The sequence below is a fragment of the Accipiter gentilis genome, chromosome 11, assembly GCF_929443795.1.
Source record: "Accipiter gentilis chromosome 11, bAccGen1.1, whole genome shotgun sequence".
Lineage (NCBI taxonomy): Eukaryota > Metazoa > Chordata > Aves > Accipitriformes > Accipitridae > Astur > Astur gentilis.
The window spans coordinates 2,037,016-2,055,394 of record NC_064890.1 but is presented as its reverse complement, the minus strand read 5'-3'; the positions used below and the strand labels follow the sequence as shown (position 1 = coordinate 2,055,394).

At 49.2% G+C, this 18,379-nt stretch overlaps 1 protein-coding gene across 1 annotated transcript; it reads right to left on the bottom strand.

The window, feature by feature from the left end:
* Positions 1 to 1,164: 1,164 nt before the first annotated feature.
* GDI2 (GDP dissociation inhibitor 2) lies at positions 1,165 to 18,304 on the bottom strand. The gene is made up of 11 exons (XM_049813768.1): positions 18,086 to 18,304; positions 9,727 to 9,834; positions 8,698 to 8,797; positions 7,285 to 7,419; positions 5,682 to 5,880; positions 5,169 to 5,300; positions 4,496 to 4,595; positions 3,320 to 3,491; positions 2,528 to 2,672; positions 2,231 to 2,285; positions 1,165 to 2,155 (listed from the first exon to the last, which is right to left on the bottom strand). The coding sequence occupies exons 1-11, from the start codon at positions 18,128 to 18,130 to the stop codon at positions 2,000 to 2,002; spliced, it is 1,347 nt and encodes a 448-aa protein (XP_049669725.1). The 5' UTR covers positions 18,131 to 18,304; the 3' UTR covers positions 1,165 to 1,999.
* Between the last annotated feature and the right edge of the window lie 75 nt (positions 18,305 to 18,379).

Sequence of the window (18,379 nt, the reverse complement as noted above, 5' to 3'; positions counted from 1 at the left end):
CTCACACATAGCTCAGATCAGCTTTGTTCTGAATTATGACCCCCAGAGCTTTGAAGCCCACGCCAGAAGGGAAGAGTGAGCAAGACTGCTTGGCTCTAAAGGTGGTGGTAAGCCCATGGAGCATTGGGGCTGCAGGCTTGCTCCCCGCCTCCTTCCCAGCAGGAGAGGGGTAACAAGAGCCAGAGGAATAACCAGGTTAGAGCAGGGCGGGGGGGGGTAACAGAAGCGTTTAGAGGAAGGAGCTCATTTTCCACGTGTTAGGATCCCTCCTGCCTTCAAAAAGGCTCAACTTGTTGCTATTGAGCACCAAAACAGCTCAAGAGAGGAAGCACAAGCCAAGGGAGAACTTCGCCTGCCACCGCTATGTGCCTCGCTCCAGCACTAGAGGCACTAGGGGCTTCAAAAGGAAAAGCGGTTCCTGGAACCGCTGCCGGGAGAGAGGAAGTGCCGAAAGCCCCTAAACCCAGGAAGGGAGGAAGGCAAGGGGCAGCCGCAGCCACATTTAGCGCAGCACAGCTTTGTGAACAAGATGTGGTGAAGGAGCCAGTTCCTCTTCATCACCACGAGCAGCACCGCTGCGGCTGAAAGGAAGGATGAGCCCTTCACCAGCGACCCTACCTGACCAAGCACAGGAGAAGGCTGTTCCAAGGCACATTCTCATTTTTCCTGGCACTTAGCATCGCCGTGTATAAAGACGAGTCCCGCTCCTCACTGTACGCCTGCCGCCCAACTGCAGGATTGCCTCAGGCTGCAAGATCCCAGCTGGGGGATCAATAAGGCTCACTCCGAAGAGGAGCATCTCTTATTTGGAGAGATCTCAATGCCCTAAGAGCAAGAATTATTTACTACAGCTTCAAGCGAGTGCTATTTCTGGATGCAGGCACTAGGGGTGGCTGCAGGGAGCCAGCAGGCTTGCGCCTACCCGCAGCCTGAGACACAGTGACAGGCCTTGTGCTGCGGCATCTTCTCCCCGGGCAAAAGCAGCCCTGAGAGCAGCTGGAGCAGCAGGGACCAGGAAGCCAAACCAAGGAAGTCTGAGCCTGTTTTCTAGCAGGAAATGCTCTGCAGCGCTCCCGTTTCAACCCTGGCAGACAGAGATCCAAGGGATCTCGGAAAGGAGATGCTGCTCATACAACTGAAGTGAATCAGACCAGAGCACAGGACTGGTTTCCAGAATTTGGCTTTACTTCGCAGTACAGAAATCATTTGGAGCCTTCAGGAGACAGGAGAAGCACAGGCTCTGTCATATCGATACCGCAGTGCCGTTTGGTCCATCCGAGAAGCCACCAGGGTACAGAAAATACTTCCACATCTTGCCTGCTCTGTAATTTGTTCTCTCAATTTTATTAAGATTAAAACACAAAGGAGCCTTAGGCACAGCTGTGTCCCAACCGATGTAAACAGTTTTAGAAGCTTAAGTGGAGGTTAAGTTCTGTGCCCAGAACTAAGCCAACATTTGCTGCTACAATAGATGTGGGCTTTGTCCATAATACAACTTGCCACAGAGTTAGATTGATGGGAGAGACTTTAGGGATGCTGTCCACAATAATGGAGTGCTCAGTTTCTATTTTCCTTGATAATCAGGTTTGAGTGACAACCGTCACATCTACTAGCTCACCAGAAGCACATAATTGTGAAGGATGTTTACAAATGATTAAAAATACAAGGTAAGACACAGCTGTCAATGAGTTATTTCAAATCTGCACCAACGTCTACGTCTGCAAAAAGAAAAAAAATAAAGTTCAGTCTGCCTTTCGCTTACGAGGTTAGTCATTAAATCAGTCAGTAATTTGCCAGATTCTGGACAGCAGCCCTACTAGAATGAAATAATTAACACATGATATCCAAAAGGGGAACATTACCAGTGCAGTACTCTTCAATCTCTCAGAGATGGGATTACAAAAGCAGGCCTTACAATATTGAATTTCGTACAGTGTTCATTAAGTTCCTTATATATTCATATTAGCCGATTTAAATTTCTCCTAATTAGAGATTCTCATTACTGCTGCTCCTCCTCCCCATAGATATCATTTTTCTTGCGTTTCATCTCCTCGAAGTCAAACTCTGATCCCATCATCCTCTTATAAATATCTTTGATGTCATCGCACGTCGTCTCAAAGTGAGTGGTGGCATCATAGGTGCGAGAAATGAAGATCTGGAAAGAGAAGCGGCCATTTAGCATCGAGCCTCGCTCCTCACCCCCTCAAACACGAGCTCAGCACTTACTAACCTGGCTTTCGGTTCCCAAGTCGGTCGGTGCAAACAGGTCGCTGATGCTAACGAACCTGCAAGGAGAAAAAAAGAGCTTCAAAATGGTTTTAGAGCATCACCAAGCATCAGTATTGGTGCAAGAACTGCTGAATTAAGGGGCATCGCTCTGCCCAGTGTGTAAGCAGTCAAGGTGCAGAGGAAATTCAGAGTTTCAACACCTCTTTGCAGCCAAACGGCCTTCAGATCCCCGCTGCCTTCATGCCTCAGGGGCAAGCACTTGCAGCAGAGGTGAGAGGGGAGCTTGTCAAGGGCTTACTTCTGCTCAATGGGCTCCAAGAGGTCCAAGGCCGGCTTGATTTCCTTCTCTGGGTCCGCGGTTTCCACAGTAGTGCTGGCAATAGCGATGTACTTCCCCTGCGCTGCCACGTTGTGCGCAGAGGAGATCATGCAGACATAGATATCTGGGGAAGCACATTGCAGCAACACATCAGTACGTGCCCAGGTCAGGCCTGCCTCGTCCCAAAAGCTTCCTCTAGCTTTCACGCTCACACACCTTTTCCTGCTCCCCAACACTTTGTACCTCCTCTTAAGACCATGCCTGAACGAGTTCCATCCTTGCCCTGCGGTCCTACGTGCTCTCAGTCTCCTGGCTGAGGGGCCTGGACACGAGCAGCCCCGTGAGATCTCCAAAATTTAGTTTCCTGTGGCTTTGATGGCTCCTGAAAGCCAGCGGGGTCCCCAGCAGCCAGCCCAACCCTCTGTTCAAGGACGAGGAAGCATTCCCCACTGCTGCATGCAGCCCTCGCCTCCCCCTCCCAGAGCAGCCCCGTGCTCCTCACCCACTTCTCCCAGGTTGGGGCACTTCCTTCGGCGGGTTCCTCACACGGCTTTCCGACCACAGGCACTCCGGCTTCTCCCACCTCCCCCACCGCTGCTCTAAACTAAAGCACGGCCTCGCTGGGGCCTGAAGGATTTCTGGACATGAAGACTGCCACAGGAGCATTTCCCGTTTGATTCGCATCTCTCCGGGCCATCGGAGACCACTTAACTCAAAACCCAAGAGCGACAAGACCCGCGCGTGCCCCGGCAGTCCACGCTCTCCACGCACCTGATTTTCGGTTGACCTGATTCTGTGGAATGATGATCTGGCACGAGTTGGCATCGTTTGTATTCTTGATAGGGTGGCTTAAGATACAGATTACCCGAATCACTTGGCCGACCTTCGTTACGCGGTCCGAGACGTAGCTGGGGTCGCAGATGAGCTGTTTGCAGCGAGCAACCTGCAGAGACAGACGGATCTTGAGCGACCACTGCGCAGAGGTGTGTACACAGACAGACACAGGCAAGGAACCAGCTGATTTTGAGGAAAACCAAGAGTGGTTTGAGGTGGCTGTTCCTGCATCAGGTTCTTATTTTGCTGCCAGCAGCAAGCTTCAGCTTGGGCAATCCAAATCTCAGTGCATTACTCTTAAAAGGCTACGTATAGCTGCGTGATCGATCACATCTTCCCCTTGTCATTCAGTGAGCAGTCACACTCTAACCCCTGCAGAGCCCAGTCCTTCCAGCCTAGGACTATAACTTGCCACGGCTAAGGCTGAACCAAACAGATAAGAATGGACCAGTTTGCATTACAACGCATTTTTACAGTAATAGTTTAATATTTGACCATTTTGAAGCCTCCAGGCCCCCTGCACTTGGGCATGTCAGTCTATAGCATGGCTTATCACCCCCACTGCTAGACAGGACACGTCACCCCTCCCCAGAAGGGACACGTTACCCTACCAGCAAGCGCTAAACTGTCCTGCGAAGCTCCCGCTCCAGTTGGGAGCACATTTATAGCTTCTAAGCAGCTCGCAGCACTCTCGCTAGCTTTATATTGCCAGGCTGAGAAGAAGCTGCAGAAAGGCTGCGTGCCAGCTGTCTCAGCGGCTAATACCTAATGTCAAGGGCAGAGCTGGTTTCATACCCAGGTTAGACACAAGCAGGCAGCTCCTTTCCAGTTTAGCCAGCCCAATTTATTCAGAAGACAACCTTGCCAGCCCACGGAGACTTCATTCCAACTCCCGGAGTAGGACTACTGTACTGCACTCCTCACCATGAAAACATCAACATCTCTTAAGGAAGTTGGCACAAGGGAAAAAACAGCACGGGCCAAGCAGTTTTGGTCCTAGGGCTCTGATGAGGGTTTTCGCACTGCATTTGTTCAGATCGATGAACAACAGCCTCAATTTTGAGAGGCAAGATGACGGGTGGGGAGTAAGGAAAGAACTGGAAGGTACCGTACCTCCCCTTCAGACTTCACACCAACCACTTTGCCATTTTCTATCACAATCTCTTCAATAGGCTTGTTCAGCATGTAGGTGCCTCCATATATAGCACTTAGCCTGCAAGAGTAAAGCCACTTCAGCATGTTCCACAGGTGCACGTTTGGTTTTTAACGGCCATTCCAGCCCCTTGTTTCTGTTCCACTTGGACAAACCACACACTAGACAAACTGCTTCAAAATACGCTGCTTAAACATCTACGCAGCAGATAATGTCTGCTGTTCTTTCAGCAAGGCATCAGCTGGTATTTCGAGCAAGTTATAGGCAAAATTACATCCAGCTAGAAAGAATCTGCTTGGTGCAACCCAGACAGTCCTACAGTGCAAGAGCTGCAGGCTACACCACGTAGGCAAATCCAACTTCTTGGATAGATACGATGCTGCAAACAGCATCTCTGAGCAAACCCAGAACTATCACCACTAACGGCAATCGCAGTAAACAAGCCCAGAAAGAAGCAACCTCACATGGAGTAATTGCTTCTTGATTAAGACAGCGAAAGAACCATTAACGACCGCAGTATTTTTAAGCAGCATCACATTCTGGAAGCCAGATCACTGACTCCACACGTCTGATCCCCCACCAGGTGCCAGAGTAGGGTTGAGAAAACACCAGAGTCCAAAACCAAGTTCTCACCTTGCAAATCCCTGGGGCAGCTCTCCAAGGCCATAGAGGGGATAAAGGTACGGGCTTTTACCGTATCTGGCCAGCGACTCGCTGTAGAGCTTAATCCTGTTGATTGTTTCTTGGCATGGTTGATCTAGATAGCTGGAGAGGGCAGTTAAATGATTTGCAATGTTTCACAAACCAAGACTTACAGAAGAAAACGCTCAGAGAGCAAAACATTTACTTCCTGTGAAGTTTCCTTCCCCACGCTCCAGCAGCTCCTGGCAAGTATTTCCCTGGAAGTTCCCTTTTAGAAGCACTTAGTGTCACAAGGGGTTTCATTCAGGAAGGAGATGTTTCATTAACCCCAGGAACCCACAAAGTTTAAATATCCCATTAGCAGAGGACCCAGTATTTTAAGATTCATGCAGCACCCAGGGACAGAGACACTTTGCAATACATCCTACCCTCAAATCACAAAGCCTGCCCTGTAAGGACCCAGCACCCCAGCTGATTTGGGGGAGCAACTGAACCCACACTTACTCGTCAGTCCTGTAGAGCGCGAGGGCATGGCCAGTGAAGTCTATAACATCTTGCCCCAGGTCAAACTTCTTATACACGTCACGCATGGTGGTCTTCTTGGGATCAACACCTTCGAAAGTTCGTGGGTCATTCTCATCAAAGTTGGCAACGTACACTAGGAATTTCCTGAACCGGCGTTTCTCGAACAAGCCCATTAAGCCTAAAAACAAGGTGTTTTGTCAGAACTTACATCGCTACTAAATGGCTTTTCCATTGCCCCAGAGTATCAAGAAGCAGGTAAGAACTGCTGAGTGTTTCAAACATCACTCTATAATCCGGAGTTTGCCCTTGAGGGCTAACCAAGGCTCTCTGTTCAAGCAGGAGACAAACATCTGCATCTGCCAAACCAGTCCGCACTGACAGCTCTCCTGGTGTACTGGACCTCAAGAAGTGGTATGGCCAACTTTTTTCAAGGCATGGCTGGAGGCAGAGATTCTACACACTGCTCCCAGCTGGGGGAAAGCTTGGAGAGCAGTTTCCACTTGGCCCAGTGTAAAGCCTAACCGGAGCTTCCCTAAGCAGGGACCTGTGCTTGGCATCTACCAGACTTAACATCAAAGTGTGGTGATGAAAGCTCCAACAAAGCAAGCACTGGGCTCTCCTGCAGCATCGCCAAGGAACAAGCAAGCGCTGCGAGCATCAAAACTTCAAACGCGAGATTGGACAAGGCACCATTTATGCATTTTAATTTTCTACAAATTGGAGAAGCAAGACTGGACTTGCTGAAACATGAAGGCAGAGACGGCACCAAAGGCACCTCCTACTTCTGCCAGTACGAGTCTCTTAAGCACGAGACCACTTACAAGACAGCACCTGGCCAAATTGAAGGAATGACCGATTACTTCGCAGCAAACAGGAATATCTGCCATGAGGAAGGCTCCAATGTACAGACAAGCTACATACTTATTTGCAGGAGTCACTTTATCACGAGACTCTTCAGAGATGCTACTAAATACCTCTGAAGCTTATGGACTGCCCTCTGATACCTCCTAATGTATTTCACTACACAATTACGAATGGTCGGTAGTTTTATCTGAAAAGTGAAATTTAAGTAGACGACAATTAAGATTTGAGCTAGGTGCCACATGTCGGAATTAGTCATTCCAATTTGCCTGCTGACAAACCTGGCAACATTTTTCACACACACGATTCCATCCGATAAGGACCCCAAATGAAAATATTTATGGCAGAGCTGGGAGCATAAGCCCCAAATGTAACCTCTCGAGGAAGTAAAATACTGCCAAATTCTCACCAGATGAGCCATAGAACAGGCAGCTTGACCAGCTCCATTTGAAAGCTCCAAGAAAACAGTAACTCAAGGCTCAGGAAGCCCAAGAGTCACACTGCAAGTGATGTTTTAAGTCAAATGAGATGCAGAAAAATCCTACGCTAAGCACAGCTTGTTACCAAGGTGGAGTCTACACACAGCATGACGTGAGAAGCGTCAAGATTTCTTTCCTACATGAGCACAGAATATCCTGAAACGTGGGTGGCAGAGACCTGTCTTGCCTTTGTTTAGAGATGGTAGCCTCAGGAAGAAACAAAGCAAGGTATAACTACTCACTGGATGCCAAGGCTTCCGCCTCAGTGGAAGGAACTTTGTAGATCTTTCCTCCCTTGTAGACGAAGCTCCCCTCAATCACCTTGAAGTCTAAGTAGCGAGTGACTTCTGTGTAGAGCAGCATCTTTACCAACTGACCTGGAAAGGAGGTTTGGCACAAGTCAATCAGCTGGTCTGTAGCAAGAAGCCAAGAGGACAGTGCTTCTCACAAGACAGACAGTTCTTCCAACACAGCAAACCCTTCAACAGCAGCACCACGTTCAACCCACACAGCCCTTACACCTTTGTGGAACATACGGGGTGTGGCAGATACTCACTAGTGCATTATGAGGCAGTTTCAAGGCTCACTCACAGGCAATTAACAGCTTCCTTTTCAGTCCTGTGGTTTCCATCAGTCCTCTGAGTAAAAGCCATCCTGCAGCATGTTAATCCGCTGCAGAACACTGCTGCTCTTTGCTCCCTGTAGTTCATTCACACTCAACATGACAAACGAGGTCATGTCTTTGGACAGCAGCAGCTCCTCATCCTCGCTATTCAAGATCTAGCACAGCCTGCATTTTAGTTGTCCAGCCAACTTACCGCAAATTAGCCCCTGGCCTTCGAGCAGCTAGCCGTCACATATGCCCGCTTACCTGTCCCCACCCACTGTCACATCCCCAGAGGGATGCTGTCCCTTAGAAATGCACCACAATGCCTGTGCAAACTGAGACTAGAGTAACCAAACCTTGACTGGAATCTATCAAGTCTTCCACTGCACTAGCCTTGAGCAAGGCTGGCCCTACACAATACATCTAACCCCTCGTGCTTCAGGGACAAGAGATTCCAGTAGCAAGCGGTTGGTATTTGGCAAAAGGAGTTGCCCCTGAACTTGGTTGCATTCATAACCGCTTCCCCAAAACTGGATTTCGTCTAGAAGACCTGTCCCAGTACTGGAACACATAGATTAAAGAATGAGGATTTGTGGCATCGGTAAGGGACAACAGAGTCTGCAAGCCATAAAACAGGAACAAAAGGAATTGACAGTCGCCATGGAATCAACCGTTTCTTCCTAAGCCATGGAAGAATAACAACGTACGAATTCATGGCATTAACTTTGGCTAGAAACGCAAACACGTTGAGAGGATGTTGGAAAATGGACGTTTAAACCTTCCAGACGTGCCGTTGCTGCGCACTCCAAGCTGGAGCCATCTCCTGTGTTTGAAATGCCCACAGCCAGAACTAGTCACGGAGCAGAAGCCGTGGTGCTTCTGGAATAAAGGCATGCAGATCAGCTCGAGTGAGCTTTCCACAGCTCTTTGATTAATACTTCAACAAGTTCCTGGAGAGATGGCTGTAGGGCTGTTTATTCGATTACAGCACTGAACACTAGCCCAGGCTAAGCTTACGAGGCAGATTTGGGAGCTCTGTATCGCTTACCGTTAGCCATAAGGAATTTTGGAATTAGGTCCACGTTCCAGTCTCTTCCTCGCCCCATAGATTCTGGTGGAGTTCCTGGTAGATTAAACCTTTTGTAGAGCTTTGGAGAGAATACAAAACTTATTATAGCAGAGGAAATATCTATGGGTATAATTTCTCCCACACATGTACACACTTTCCACCCCCACATCTCCCCAGCTGAAAATAAGCTCTTCACAGCAAGCTTTTGGCCAGCTTTTTAGCTCCAGTTTGATTTTTGATGCAATACACAATGCACATCCAGTAAATTCTTACAGTAAGAATCAGGCAGCGTTATTCTGCTCATCCAGTCTTTCTTCCTCCAAGGCTTAAAGCTTGGGAATTTATGACCTGCTGAACCGAAATACTGCTTAACATAGATAAAGGTAATCTGATCAAAGTGCCTCCTTCAGGAGAGGGCAGGCTCCTCCATATACTTAAATCATATTCCCAATATAAATATTTAACCCAGTTAAGCAGCAAGGAGAGCAATGATTTCCTGACATCTGATTCATCAGCCACCCTAACAGCTTTAGGGGTACACAATCACAGGGTGCAAGCAGTAACCAAATGAGATGGCGCCTATCTCGCTGGAAGTGACCAAGTGACCTACCTAGCTCACAGACCAAGGACCAAGTGTAACATCAGGGCACACAGAGCACACCGCATTTCTTAGGCCAAAGTTTGCCAGCAAGCGTGGCAGTAGCAATTTAGCCGAAGAGTTTTAACATCAAGCTGTTGGGCGTTATACCTCCGAATGATCGCTCAAGTGCTGCACGCTTGAATCTCGGCTGGGAACTACAGAAAACAAGTGCTATCTACCAAGTATAAACATACACACTGGTTTCTCCCCCTCTATTATCTGGTGTGGAAGTGCCATAAAACATTCTTACTCAAAGGAAACCCTTAGGAGTAATTACTTCGAATCCACCCCCTAGGATAGCTCAAAATAAAGCCCCCTTTATGAGCCTGGGGAGGACACAATAGGCAGGTGTCAGCCTCCATACTTACATCTTCCAGGGGTGTAATAGATGCGCTTTCGCCTCCATAGTAAGAATTACGATCCATGTGAAGGACCTTCTTTCCATTCACTGACATGATCCCAGAGAGGATGCATTCCTACAGACACAGGAAACGAAAGGATGCAAGGAACATGTTAGTTGCATTTGAGCCATTTTTCCTAACGATGCTCTCTCAAAGAGCACGTTCAGACAGCCTGCTGCATGCCTAGATTGGAACGTACCTGCACAGTCCTTTGAAAACAAACACACCAGTTGCCTCACTCCACAATTAAGACATGCATGCTGAAAGACTTCTATCTGAGACAGATTAACCCCTTGTTAGGTTTGCTGTCTGCTCTGGGCAGGCCAACCAAGAGGTTTTAACTACACAACCACCACCTAATCGGACCTCTTCTGAGGAAGCTTCTGGGAAGTTCAGGCATTTGGGCCAGATTAGGAAAATCCATACTCCTAAACCACCAGCCATCAATTTAAGGATGTCCATAGAGAGGCAGCACCCTCATTTATAGGCGACAGCAGGAAATCTTACCTGGACTTCAGTTAGTTTCCGCAAAACCTCAATCGCTGATATTTGCCACACTGGGACATGAAAGAGAGTCAACAGCTACTCTTAGAAGGTAGAGGTAGCATAAAGACTAGATTAAGCCATTTGGGAGCTTTATCAACTCAGTAGACACTTCCGTATCCTTGCTACATACCCAGTGAGATTAAAAACACCAAGATTACTTTGAGCAGCAGATCAGCTGCTATGTCTGAATGCAAGAGGCTGAGACTAACCACAGAGGACCACAAGTTGTAGTTTGCAGAGCCAGCTAAGTACTTGCACAGCTAAATCCCTGTTAAAACACAACTTTGCAACTAACCCAGTCACCAGCTCTGGCATTCACAAGCCAAAGAGCCTAACAAAAACTTGAATACTTGCATGTTTCAGACTGCTTATTGTGGAGGTTTTACTGATCTTTCTTGCTCTGCATCAACTCTCTCCAAAGGCAGAATTACATCTGCAATTGAGTTCACGTTCACCATCAGCGTTATCTAATTTGTAGGTCCCAGCCACATGTCACATTATCTTTCATTCAGCCTGTAAAACCCCGCATCCAGCTGCTGAGAGATGCCACTGCTGCACATCTGCTTGCCCAGAAGCGGAGGAGCCGTTCCTTCAAGAAAACCGGCAGCTCAGCCCTCCTGGCAGATTATCTGTGTCTCCGTGAGATCCTTCATGTTTACCCCACATGCGTCTTGCCCCACGGAGCGCTCAGGACTCTCCTCCTGTGTCACTTCCCCCTGCTGCAGCATGTAGGACGCTTATTTTAAACTAAGTTATGGCAACACTGGCCAATGCAGGTATCGGTTAGTGCACTCAGCCAAACCACAGTTATAACGCAAAGTCTCCCACTGTATATTGTTTGCATGACTTGCAAATCCTAACTCTGGTAAATCCTCGGTGTAAAGGAAGCTTTTAAAATCATCTTCAACTTCACCAGCCAAAGACCAACCCACGGTAAAGGCAGCTTGCACGAGGGGTTATTTTGTTCTGAAGTGTCTCAACATCTGTAGGTGCCAGGGATTGCTGGCGTGAGGACTTGCTGTTCTTGCGCTTCCAGGTGGCAACAGGCAAATCTTCTCTGCTGGGAGAGCAAGGCAATGCTAGCCAGCCTGCTACCCACCAGGATGCCATGGTAGTTCAGTCAGGGCCCCAAAGAGCAAAGCTAGAGCTGCCTGCCTGGTGCACGGCAAGAATGGGATACCCCAAGTTTAATCCCTGAAGCCGTGGGTGATTTAAAACACAGTGCCCACGAGGATTCACAGTCGCCACATGGATCCTGAACAGAGTTAGTCGCAGTACTTCCCACGAAACTTCTCCATGATCCACCAGCTGCTCCTTCCTATGCCATACCATCCTCCACAGGCTCCACATCCCTCATGTCTCACAAGGCCCCTCCACTTTTTCCAGACAGACTGAAGCAAGCAGAGACCCTTACAGCAGACACAGCTGCGCCAAACCCTGTGCTAAGACACTACTCAAGAGCACCATGAGCCTTACAAGGCTGAGAAACCACACAAGGGAAAGTATAGGTAGCTTTTATGGTGTCAGTTAAAACATGAATGATTTACCACAGGCAACGTGGGACTATCACACCAAATGCATCGCCACTAGCCAGCGTGATTTTCTCAGTTAAACCAGATTTCACACAGCTCTACACAAGGGCTCTGGTTTGACTCTTTGCTCTAACCTGCAGTTTTATTCCCCCTGGAACATCTTCCAAAACCCTGGCTCCACAGCTCTGCCAGATGGTGGTAAAGGACTGACAATGTCCATGCTGGAGCTGAGCCACGAGGAAGCCAACCAGGATTTCAAAACAAAATAAATATCAGTTGGAGGGATGAAGTTACAGTAAAAGCTGCAGAAGCTACATTCTATGATCCAGATGTCAGCTGATTTCCTTCCTCCATTTAAGGAAACTTCAAACCATTTCTTGCTCTTATCTTCTCAGAATAGCGCACCCATCACTTCTCAACAGGTTGCCTGCCCAAATTGCCAGCATCCCCCTCGAGCGAATTTGGGTATCAGCAGAAGATGTAAGAGGTCTTAAGTACCTTTTCAATCTTATTTCATACCCATTAAGCACCGATATGGGGATCGAGGTAGAGGTATTACAATACTACTTTATCCAAGGCTCGTTTAACATATTCATTATATCACCCAGGCTCCTGCAGAGCCCTGAAGCGTTGAAAGCCCATGCAGGCCTTTCACCACCGCTTCCTTTCACAGCTGATGAGGCAACGGCACGGTCATAAAACACACGAGATGCACAATAGATTTATCCTCCCAGCTCAGCAATTCCTTTCGACGGCTGCGCTGGCTGACTGCTGCCTATACCCATCCACTGGTGCGCTAGTCTGCGTCTAGGAACCGCTTGATATGTCATTATGTTGTTTGGGTCAGGGAGCGAGGAAAACAAACAGCCTGTACCGATAAGGGAAGGGCTGGAAACAGTTTAGACTGCAAATAAAAAAAAGGAAGCGTCAGAGTTCAAATCTGCGGCTTTCTGACCATATTATAGACATCAACACCGTGCAATTGGGGTAAAATTGAGCAGCTGCTGACAGCAGAAAGGGCACCAAGACGCAGCAGGGAAAGCTCCAGGTTACCAGCCGGGGCCGAACACAATCTTCGTGCAAATTACAGTCACGCTGTGCTACTATAATCCACAGCTTCAGGTTACGATGGGCTCCCGGCTCCCGAGAGCTCGCATTGTGTTGCCGAATGAATGACAGAGCAAGTCTTACAGCCATCGATGTTGTCTGCAGCACAGCTCAGCTGCTTCAAATGGCCGGAAAGCATAGAACCAGAGAGCAACGCACTTCAGAAACGTAGAGACAGCACATTCGATACAAATCCATGAAAAAAAAAAAAAAAAAAAAAAAGACTAAAGGGTAACGCAGAGGTATTGGTGTTTCCATGCTTGCTTAAGACCATCAGCTCTTCCCTCACTTGCACGAACAGACCTTCTGCACACAAAAGCCTTCAGGAATCGAGGGCAGCAAGCAGGTTTACGTGGATTTTCTCCAAGTAGGGCGGCAGTTCAGAAAGCCTCAGACTGACCGATGGAAACTCGGTCCATCTAACAGCACTGAGGAGAGGATTCTGCGCAAAATGTTTTGCAAAATCCCTTCATTTTCGAAAGCGGGTTCTGGCACAGCAAGAGCTCTGTCTTAGAAAGACAGGGCCAGGCCATGGTGAGCAAGAAGTTACACACAGCTCGTTAGTATCGCCCATTCCACCTCTAGCGTATGTCGGCTACATCTACCACGCTGGAGTCCCAACAAGCAAGACTCAAAGCTCTGCTTAGCCATGCAAACTGCAAAAGCAATTACTCACTGCACTTGAGCAATCCCCTCCGCTACCAGGGGATGACGCAAGGGACAGTGACATTCCACTTGGTCCTCGCAGTCACTTTCACGTTCTTTATTTAGGCTCCATAAGCAATGAGGCCTATGCCTATATGATTAAATATATCTTGAACCGAAGAGTTTGGCTACACTGCTTCTATAGAAAGTGAATGTGTATCTCTGTGATGGATTTATATAGCTTTAATGCAGTGAGGCAGCTGGCAGGTAAGAAGCTTAGTTCAGCGCACTGGTGCCGGCAATGAGTGAAAACCCAGCAGGAACAAGGTGTTCATCTACTGGGGCTAAACAAGATAGTTTAATTATGCCCAACATTCATGTCAAATAACCCACATCATCTGGAGCACAGAAAGCACATAACGAGTGCCTGTCAGTGGGCACAGCATCCCACTCCCAAATGTCCCGGTGGGCGAGTGCCGAGCCATTTCCAGGCCAGAGAGGTGTAAATTAAGGTGAACTGAAAAGACAAGTCTGAAAATAAAAACACTAGGTGTTCTCCAGCCTGCTGATTACCGCACCAGATTAAAAACAAGTTTGTGCAGTAGGTCTGGAGAAAGATGCTGCCTAATCTGCAATGCACAACGCACCTAGCAAGCCTAAGCCAAGGTTCTTAAAGCTATTAAGACTTGAGCAACTTGGAGAAGTCATTCCCACCAGCACCTCCAGCATACAGGAGCTGGAAGACCTACCGGCTCTCGTCCTAGGGCAGCCAGACCCACCACCACCAGCGCTTTGCAGATTACCTGCCCTGTAGTTAGCACACACAGCCTAACACCTCACCACCGCTCAATGCACAGAGGGATCGGGAGGAACACACTGCTCTAGTCCGAGCACTGTGAAGTTAATTATACCTCGTGTAAGTTTGAGGCTGTCATATCTGGATTAAAAATGCGCTGGGATTATTTTTCCCCATACTGCTAAAACATATCTTTACAAGCTTGGCACTGCAATGGGGTCTCCAATTAGCAGACATAAGGGAAAAGCTGAAATATTTTGAGTGCCAGTAATCCCAGTCCTAAAGCTGTCTGAGCTCTTCACTACTGGTTGAAAAAGAGATTAACACCTGAAATATTGATGTTGCGCTTTCAGATCCATCAAAAGCGGAATTTATGCATGCACTTTTGTGCACCTACATAGCAGTGGCCCTGCAGACCCAACCAGAATGGCCACTGCAGCGGATGTATTTGAGGCTCTTTTACCAAGATTCCGACCATTTATTTTTCCACTTTAAACCAACAACTGAACCTTCACTTTGGAAAGAGAAAGAAAAAACCCTCCAGATTAACAGCCGCTCGCTGCCTCGCCCAGATGGTCTGGATTACAGCTATTTTATGGGTTTTGTACAAGTTTGTTCTAGTGATGGATGCTGGGACGAGTCAACCGGTAACTCTCATGGGACAAGACATAAGATGGGCGCAGCCCAACAGGTAGCCTGGCAAAGAGGCAGAGCACTCGAGTATCTAGCAAACAGGACACCCATTTAATCTCATTTTGTTCAGGCATCATCAAGATGGGCACTTGAGACGCAAGTCAGGCTTTTTCAGAGAGGAGACACAAACTCCCTGAGCTACAACAGTAGCCTGATTGGGACTCCAATAGTATAGTCCACTTCTGCAAGGACCAGCTTTAAGGAAAGGGTGGTTGAAAACATCAGCAGAAGTTTCATGACAGTTCAAGGCTCTTGGGAAAAGGAAAGAAACAACTGAATGTGTTTACGCAGCGTGTTTTCCAGTTCCTTTTCCTCAGGAAGCAACCTTCGAGCTTCCAGTCTGATGCCTCATCTGACTGCAGAGAGCTCTGTAGCCCAACCTGAACCAGGCTCCACTCTGACCCTATTCGCCAGCCACAACGGTTGAGCCAACACTGTGCATTTTAGGATCAGAACATCCTGGCTGCACCAGGACCTCTGGTTTCCATTCACTTGCTTTTCCACACAAGCTGCTCAAGTTGAGATGGAGTCCATCCTGTTCTAATTGGTATTTCAGAGGTAAAGCCTGCACATCAGAAGGAAAATAAATGCTCCTGCACGCTCTCAGGCTCTGGAGTTTGGTCAGCACACCTTAAAATACGGCCATAATTTATTCCTTTTAACTCAACTGCTGATCATTAGCATTAGCTTGTCTTAAAAGTGATTTCACAAGAGGCCTTTTGTCAAATTTACATTGGCATTCGTCAGGTTGAGATTAAGCATGGTGCTTACCAACTTGATACCACAGCTCACTCTAAAGCATAAATTAACATTTTAATGATGCTCAGATCTATTGGAGGCCCCTTCACTAGAAGCTCATTATATTTCAACTCCCCAAAAGTCTGCTTCCCTGCTTCGGTGAGCCAAAGACAGGTTTTAGGACAGACTGCAGCTTTCCCTATCAAAGGGAAGAAGCTTTTGCCTTGTAAGTCACTCCTGCTACCTCAAAGGAAGAGCTTTTAGAGAAAAGAATGAAAGCAACCAGGAAAGTTGGGTTTACCCTAGGGCAGCAGCTGGGAAGACGCTCCCACACTTTGCACATTTTCTTTGTGCCACATCCTGGTTTTGTTACCATTATTCCCTTACTCAAAACAGGGGGATGATAAACCAGATCTGCCTTAAGCAGCCGTGCCCCAGTCCTGTGTCAGCAGACATGATGCCTTCACCACTGTGGCAGCCCCGTCAATCACAGCACCAAAGCCACAGTAGGAAGCGCACATATTTCTATTTACAATTACCATCAACAGGGGAAGTGGGGGAAATCCCTCACGGCCAACCCCAAAGATATCTCTTTGTCTAGCTACCTCTCCCCGTTAACAGAAGGAAACAAAAGCAGGAAAGGCTATTTAACTGCGAGGAAAACCTCCTCTCCACCATATTGGATTTTCTTCTCCCCTTCTTCAAACAATGCCTCTTATTTGTAACCTGCAATCCACCCTTCAGCCCCTACTAATCCCACAGCAGACAAACTAGCAGTGTCCCCAGCCATCTCCCCGGTTTGAAGGAAGGCAGGAACCAGAAGAAATCCCCCCCAGCAAACCTGACGGGCAGCAGCACTGCCATTTCTTTTTTTTTTTTTTTTTTTTCTCTCTGCTCGGCAGCCTGCAGCGCAGGCTGCATCCTCCACAATAGGACAAAGCCCCACCACGGCTCATCCCCCTCCCTCCGCCGCACCCCCAAGTGCCATCAGCTGTCAGCTTTCTTCAGGGATGACCGAGATGAAGCAACAACGCAGGAAAGGATTTTTTTTTTGGGGGGTGGGGGGGTGGTGGAAATCAGACAAATTTGACAGGCGTGCAGGGCTCGCCCGCCTCCCCATCCCCCTCCTGCTGCAGTCAGGGCTGGATGGAGAGCCGAAGGCTGCAAAGGCGGAGCGGGGATGGGGCGGAGGGGGGGGCTGGATATAACCAGGTCTGCCTCCACCCTAAGCCAGGCTCGGCTCCGGGGAGGGCACGGCTCCGTGGACCTGCAGCCACCTCCGGTTTTGGGGATGAAGGGAAAAATAAAATAATAATAATTTAAAAAAAAATTAAAAAATAAAAAGCAAACAATAAATCCCCGTTGGCGTTTTATTGTCCGTCGTCCCCCGCCCTCCCTCCGCTAAACAACTGCATTTCCTGGGGCCTCCCACAGGCAACAACGCCGCGGACCGGGGGCCTCCCGGGACCTGGGGGGGGGGGGGGGGACACACACACATCCAAACACGGGGGTCTATTATAATCATTAAAAAAACAAAAAAAACCCACAAAAAACCCCAACAAACAAACAAAAAAAAAAACAAACAAAAAAAAACCAACCCAAAAACAGAACCCAGCGCGGGGGTCTAGTTATGGAGGGGGGAAAAGGACGCAGGTGGCCGAGCGGGGGATGGTGGGGGGGGTGTAGTGATGGGGGGTGCTATGATAATTAGATGAGAGATGGGGGCAAAGGACCCAGGTGTCCCGTGGAAGGGGGGGTACACAGGACACCAGAACCCAGGCACCCCAGGGTAATATCTGGGAGAGGGGAAAGCAGGAGCCCAGGCACTCCAGCCGGGGTTGGGGGGGGGCTGCGATGATGAGGTGACTGGAAGAAAAGGACCATAAGGTCCGGGGGTGGGGGGGTGCTAATCAGGTAAAAAATTGGGGAACAGACCCCAGCATCCAGGGAAGGGACCCGTGTACCCGAAGCGATGGGGAGGGGGGCGCTGACACCCCCCCCCCCCCTCCCCGGCGGCCCTCCCCGGGGCTGTGTGTGTGTGTGGGGGGGGGGGGGGGAAAGGTGATAGATGGGCAAAAGGACACCGGCGCCCGAGGGGGAGCGGGGATCAGGACCCGTGTGAGGGACGGGGAGGGGGACCGGAGGCAGGCAGGACCTAAGCACCGGGATGAGGGGGCCGGGCCGGGGCGGGGGGGTGAGGGGGGTTGTCAGGGCAGGGCGGCGGCCGACCCGCGGCAGGCCCGAGGCCCAGGCGGCGGCTCCTCCTCACCGTGAGGCCGGTGCCCAGCACGATCACGTCGTATTCCTCATTCATGGCGGCGGAGGGGAAGGGAAGAACGGGGTGCGGGGGGGGGAAAAAGCGTCTCTCGGGTCTCTCTCCCTCTTTCTCCGCCGGCCGGGGCTGAGGCGAGCCGGGCGCTGCGGGAAGCGGGAGAAAATGGAGCCGCCGCCGCCGTGAAGAGACCGCGCCGGGAGGGGGCGGAGCCACACCACCACCACCCCCCCCCCACCTACCCCGCGCCTGCCAATCAACGCCCGGCGCCAGCCCGCCATTGGCTCGCCC

Bases quoted from the DNA above. Each gene is read 5' to 3' on its own strand.
- GDI2 (XM_049813768.1), bottom strand. From the start codon at position 18,130: ATGAATGAGGAATACGACGTGATCGTGCTGGGCACCGGCCTCACG. The intron at 9,835-18,085 runs GTGAGGAGGAGC...CTGTGTCTGTAG, and splicing joins TGCTGGGCACCGGCCTCACG to GAATGCATCCTCTCTGGGAT. The intron at 2,286-2,527 runs GTAAGCCCTTGA...TTCTCCTTGCAG, and splicing joins TTGGAGCCCATTGAGCAGAA to GTTCGTTAGCATCAGCGACC.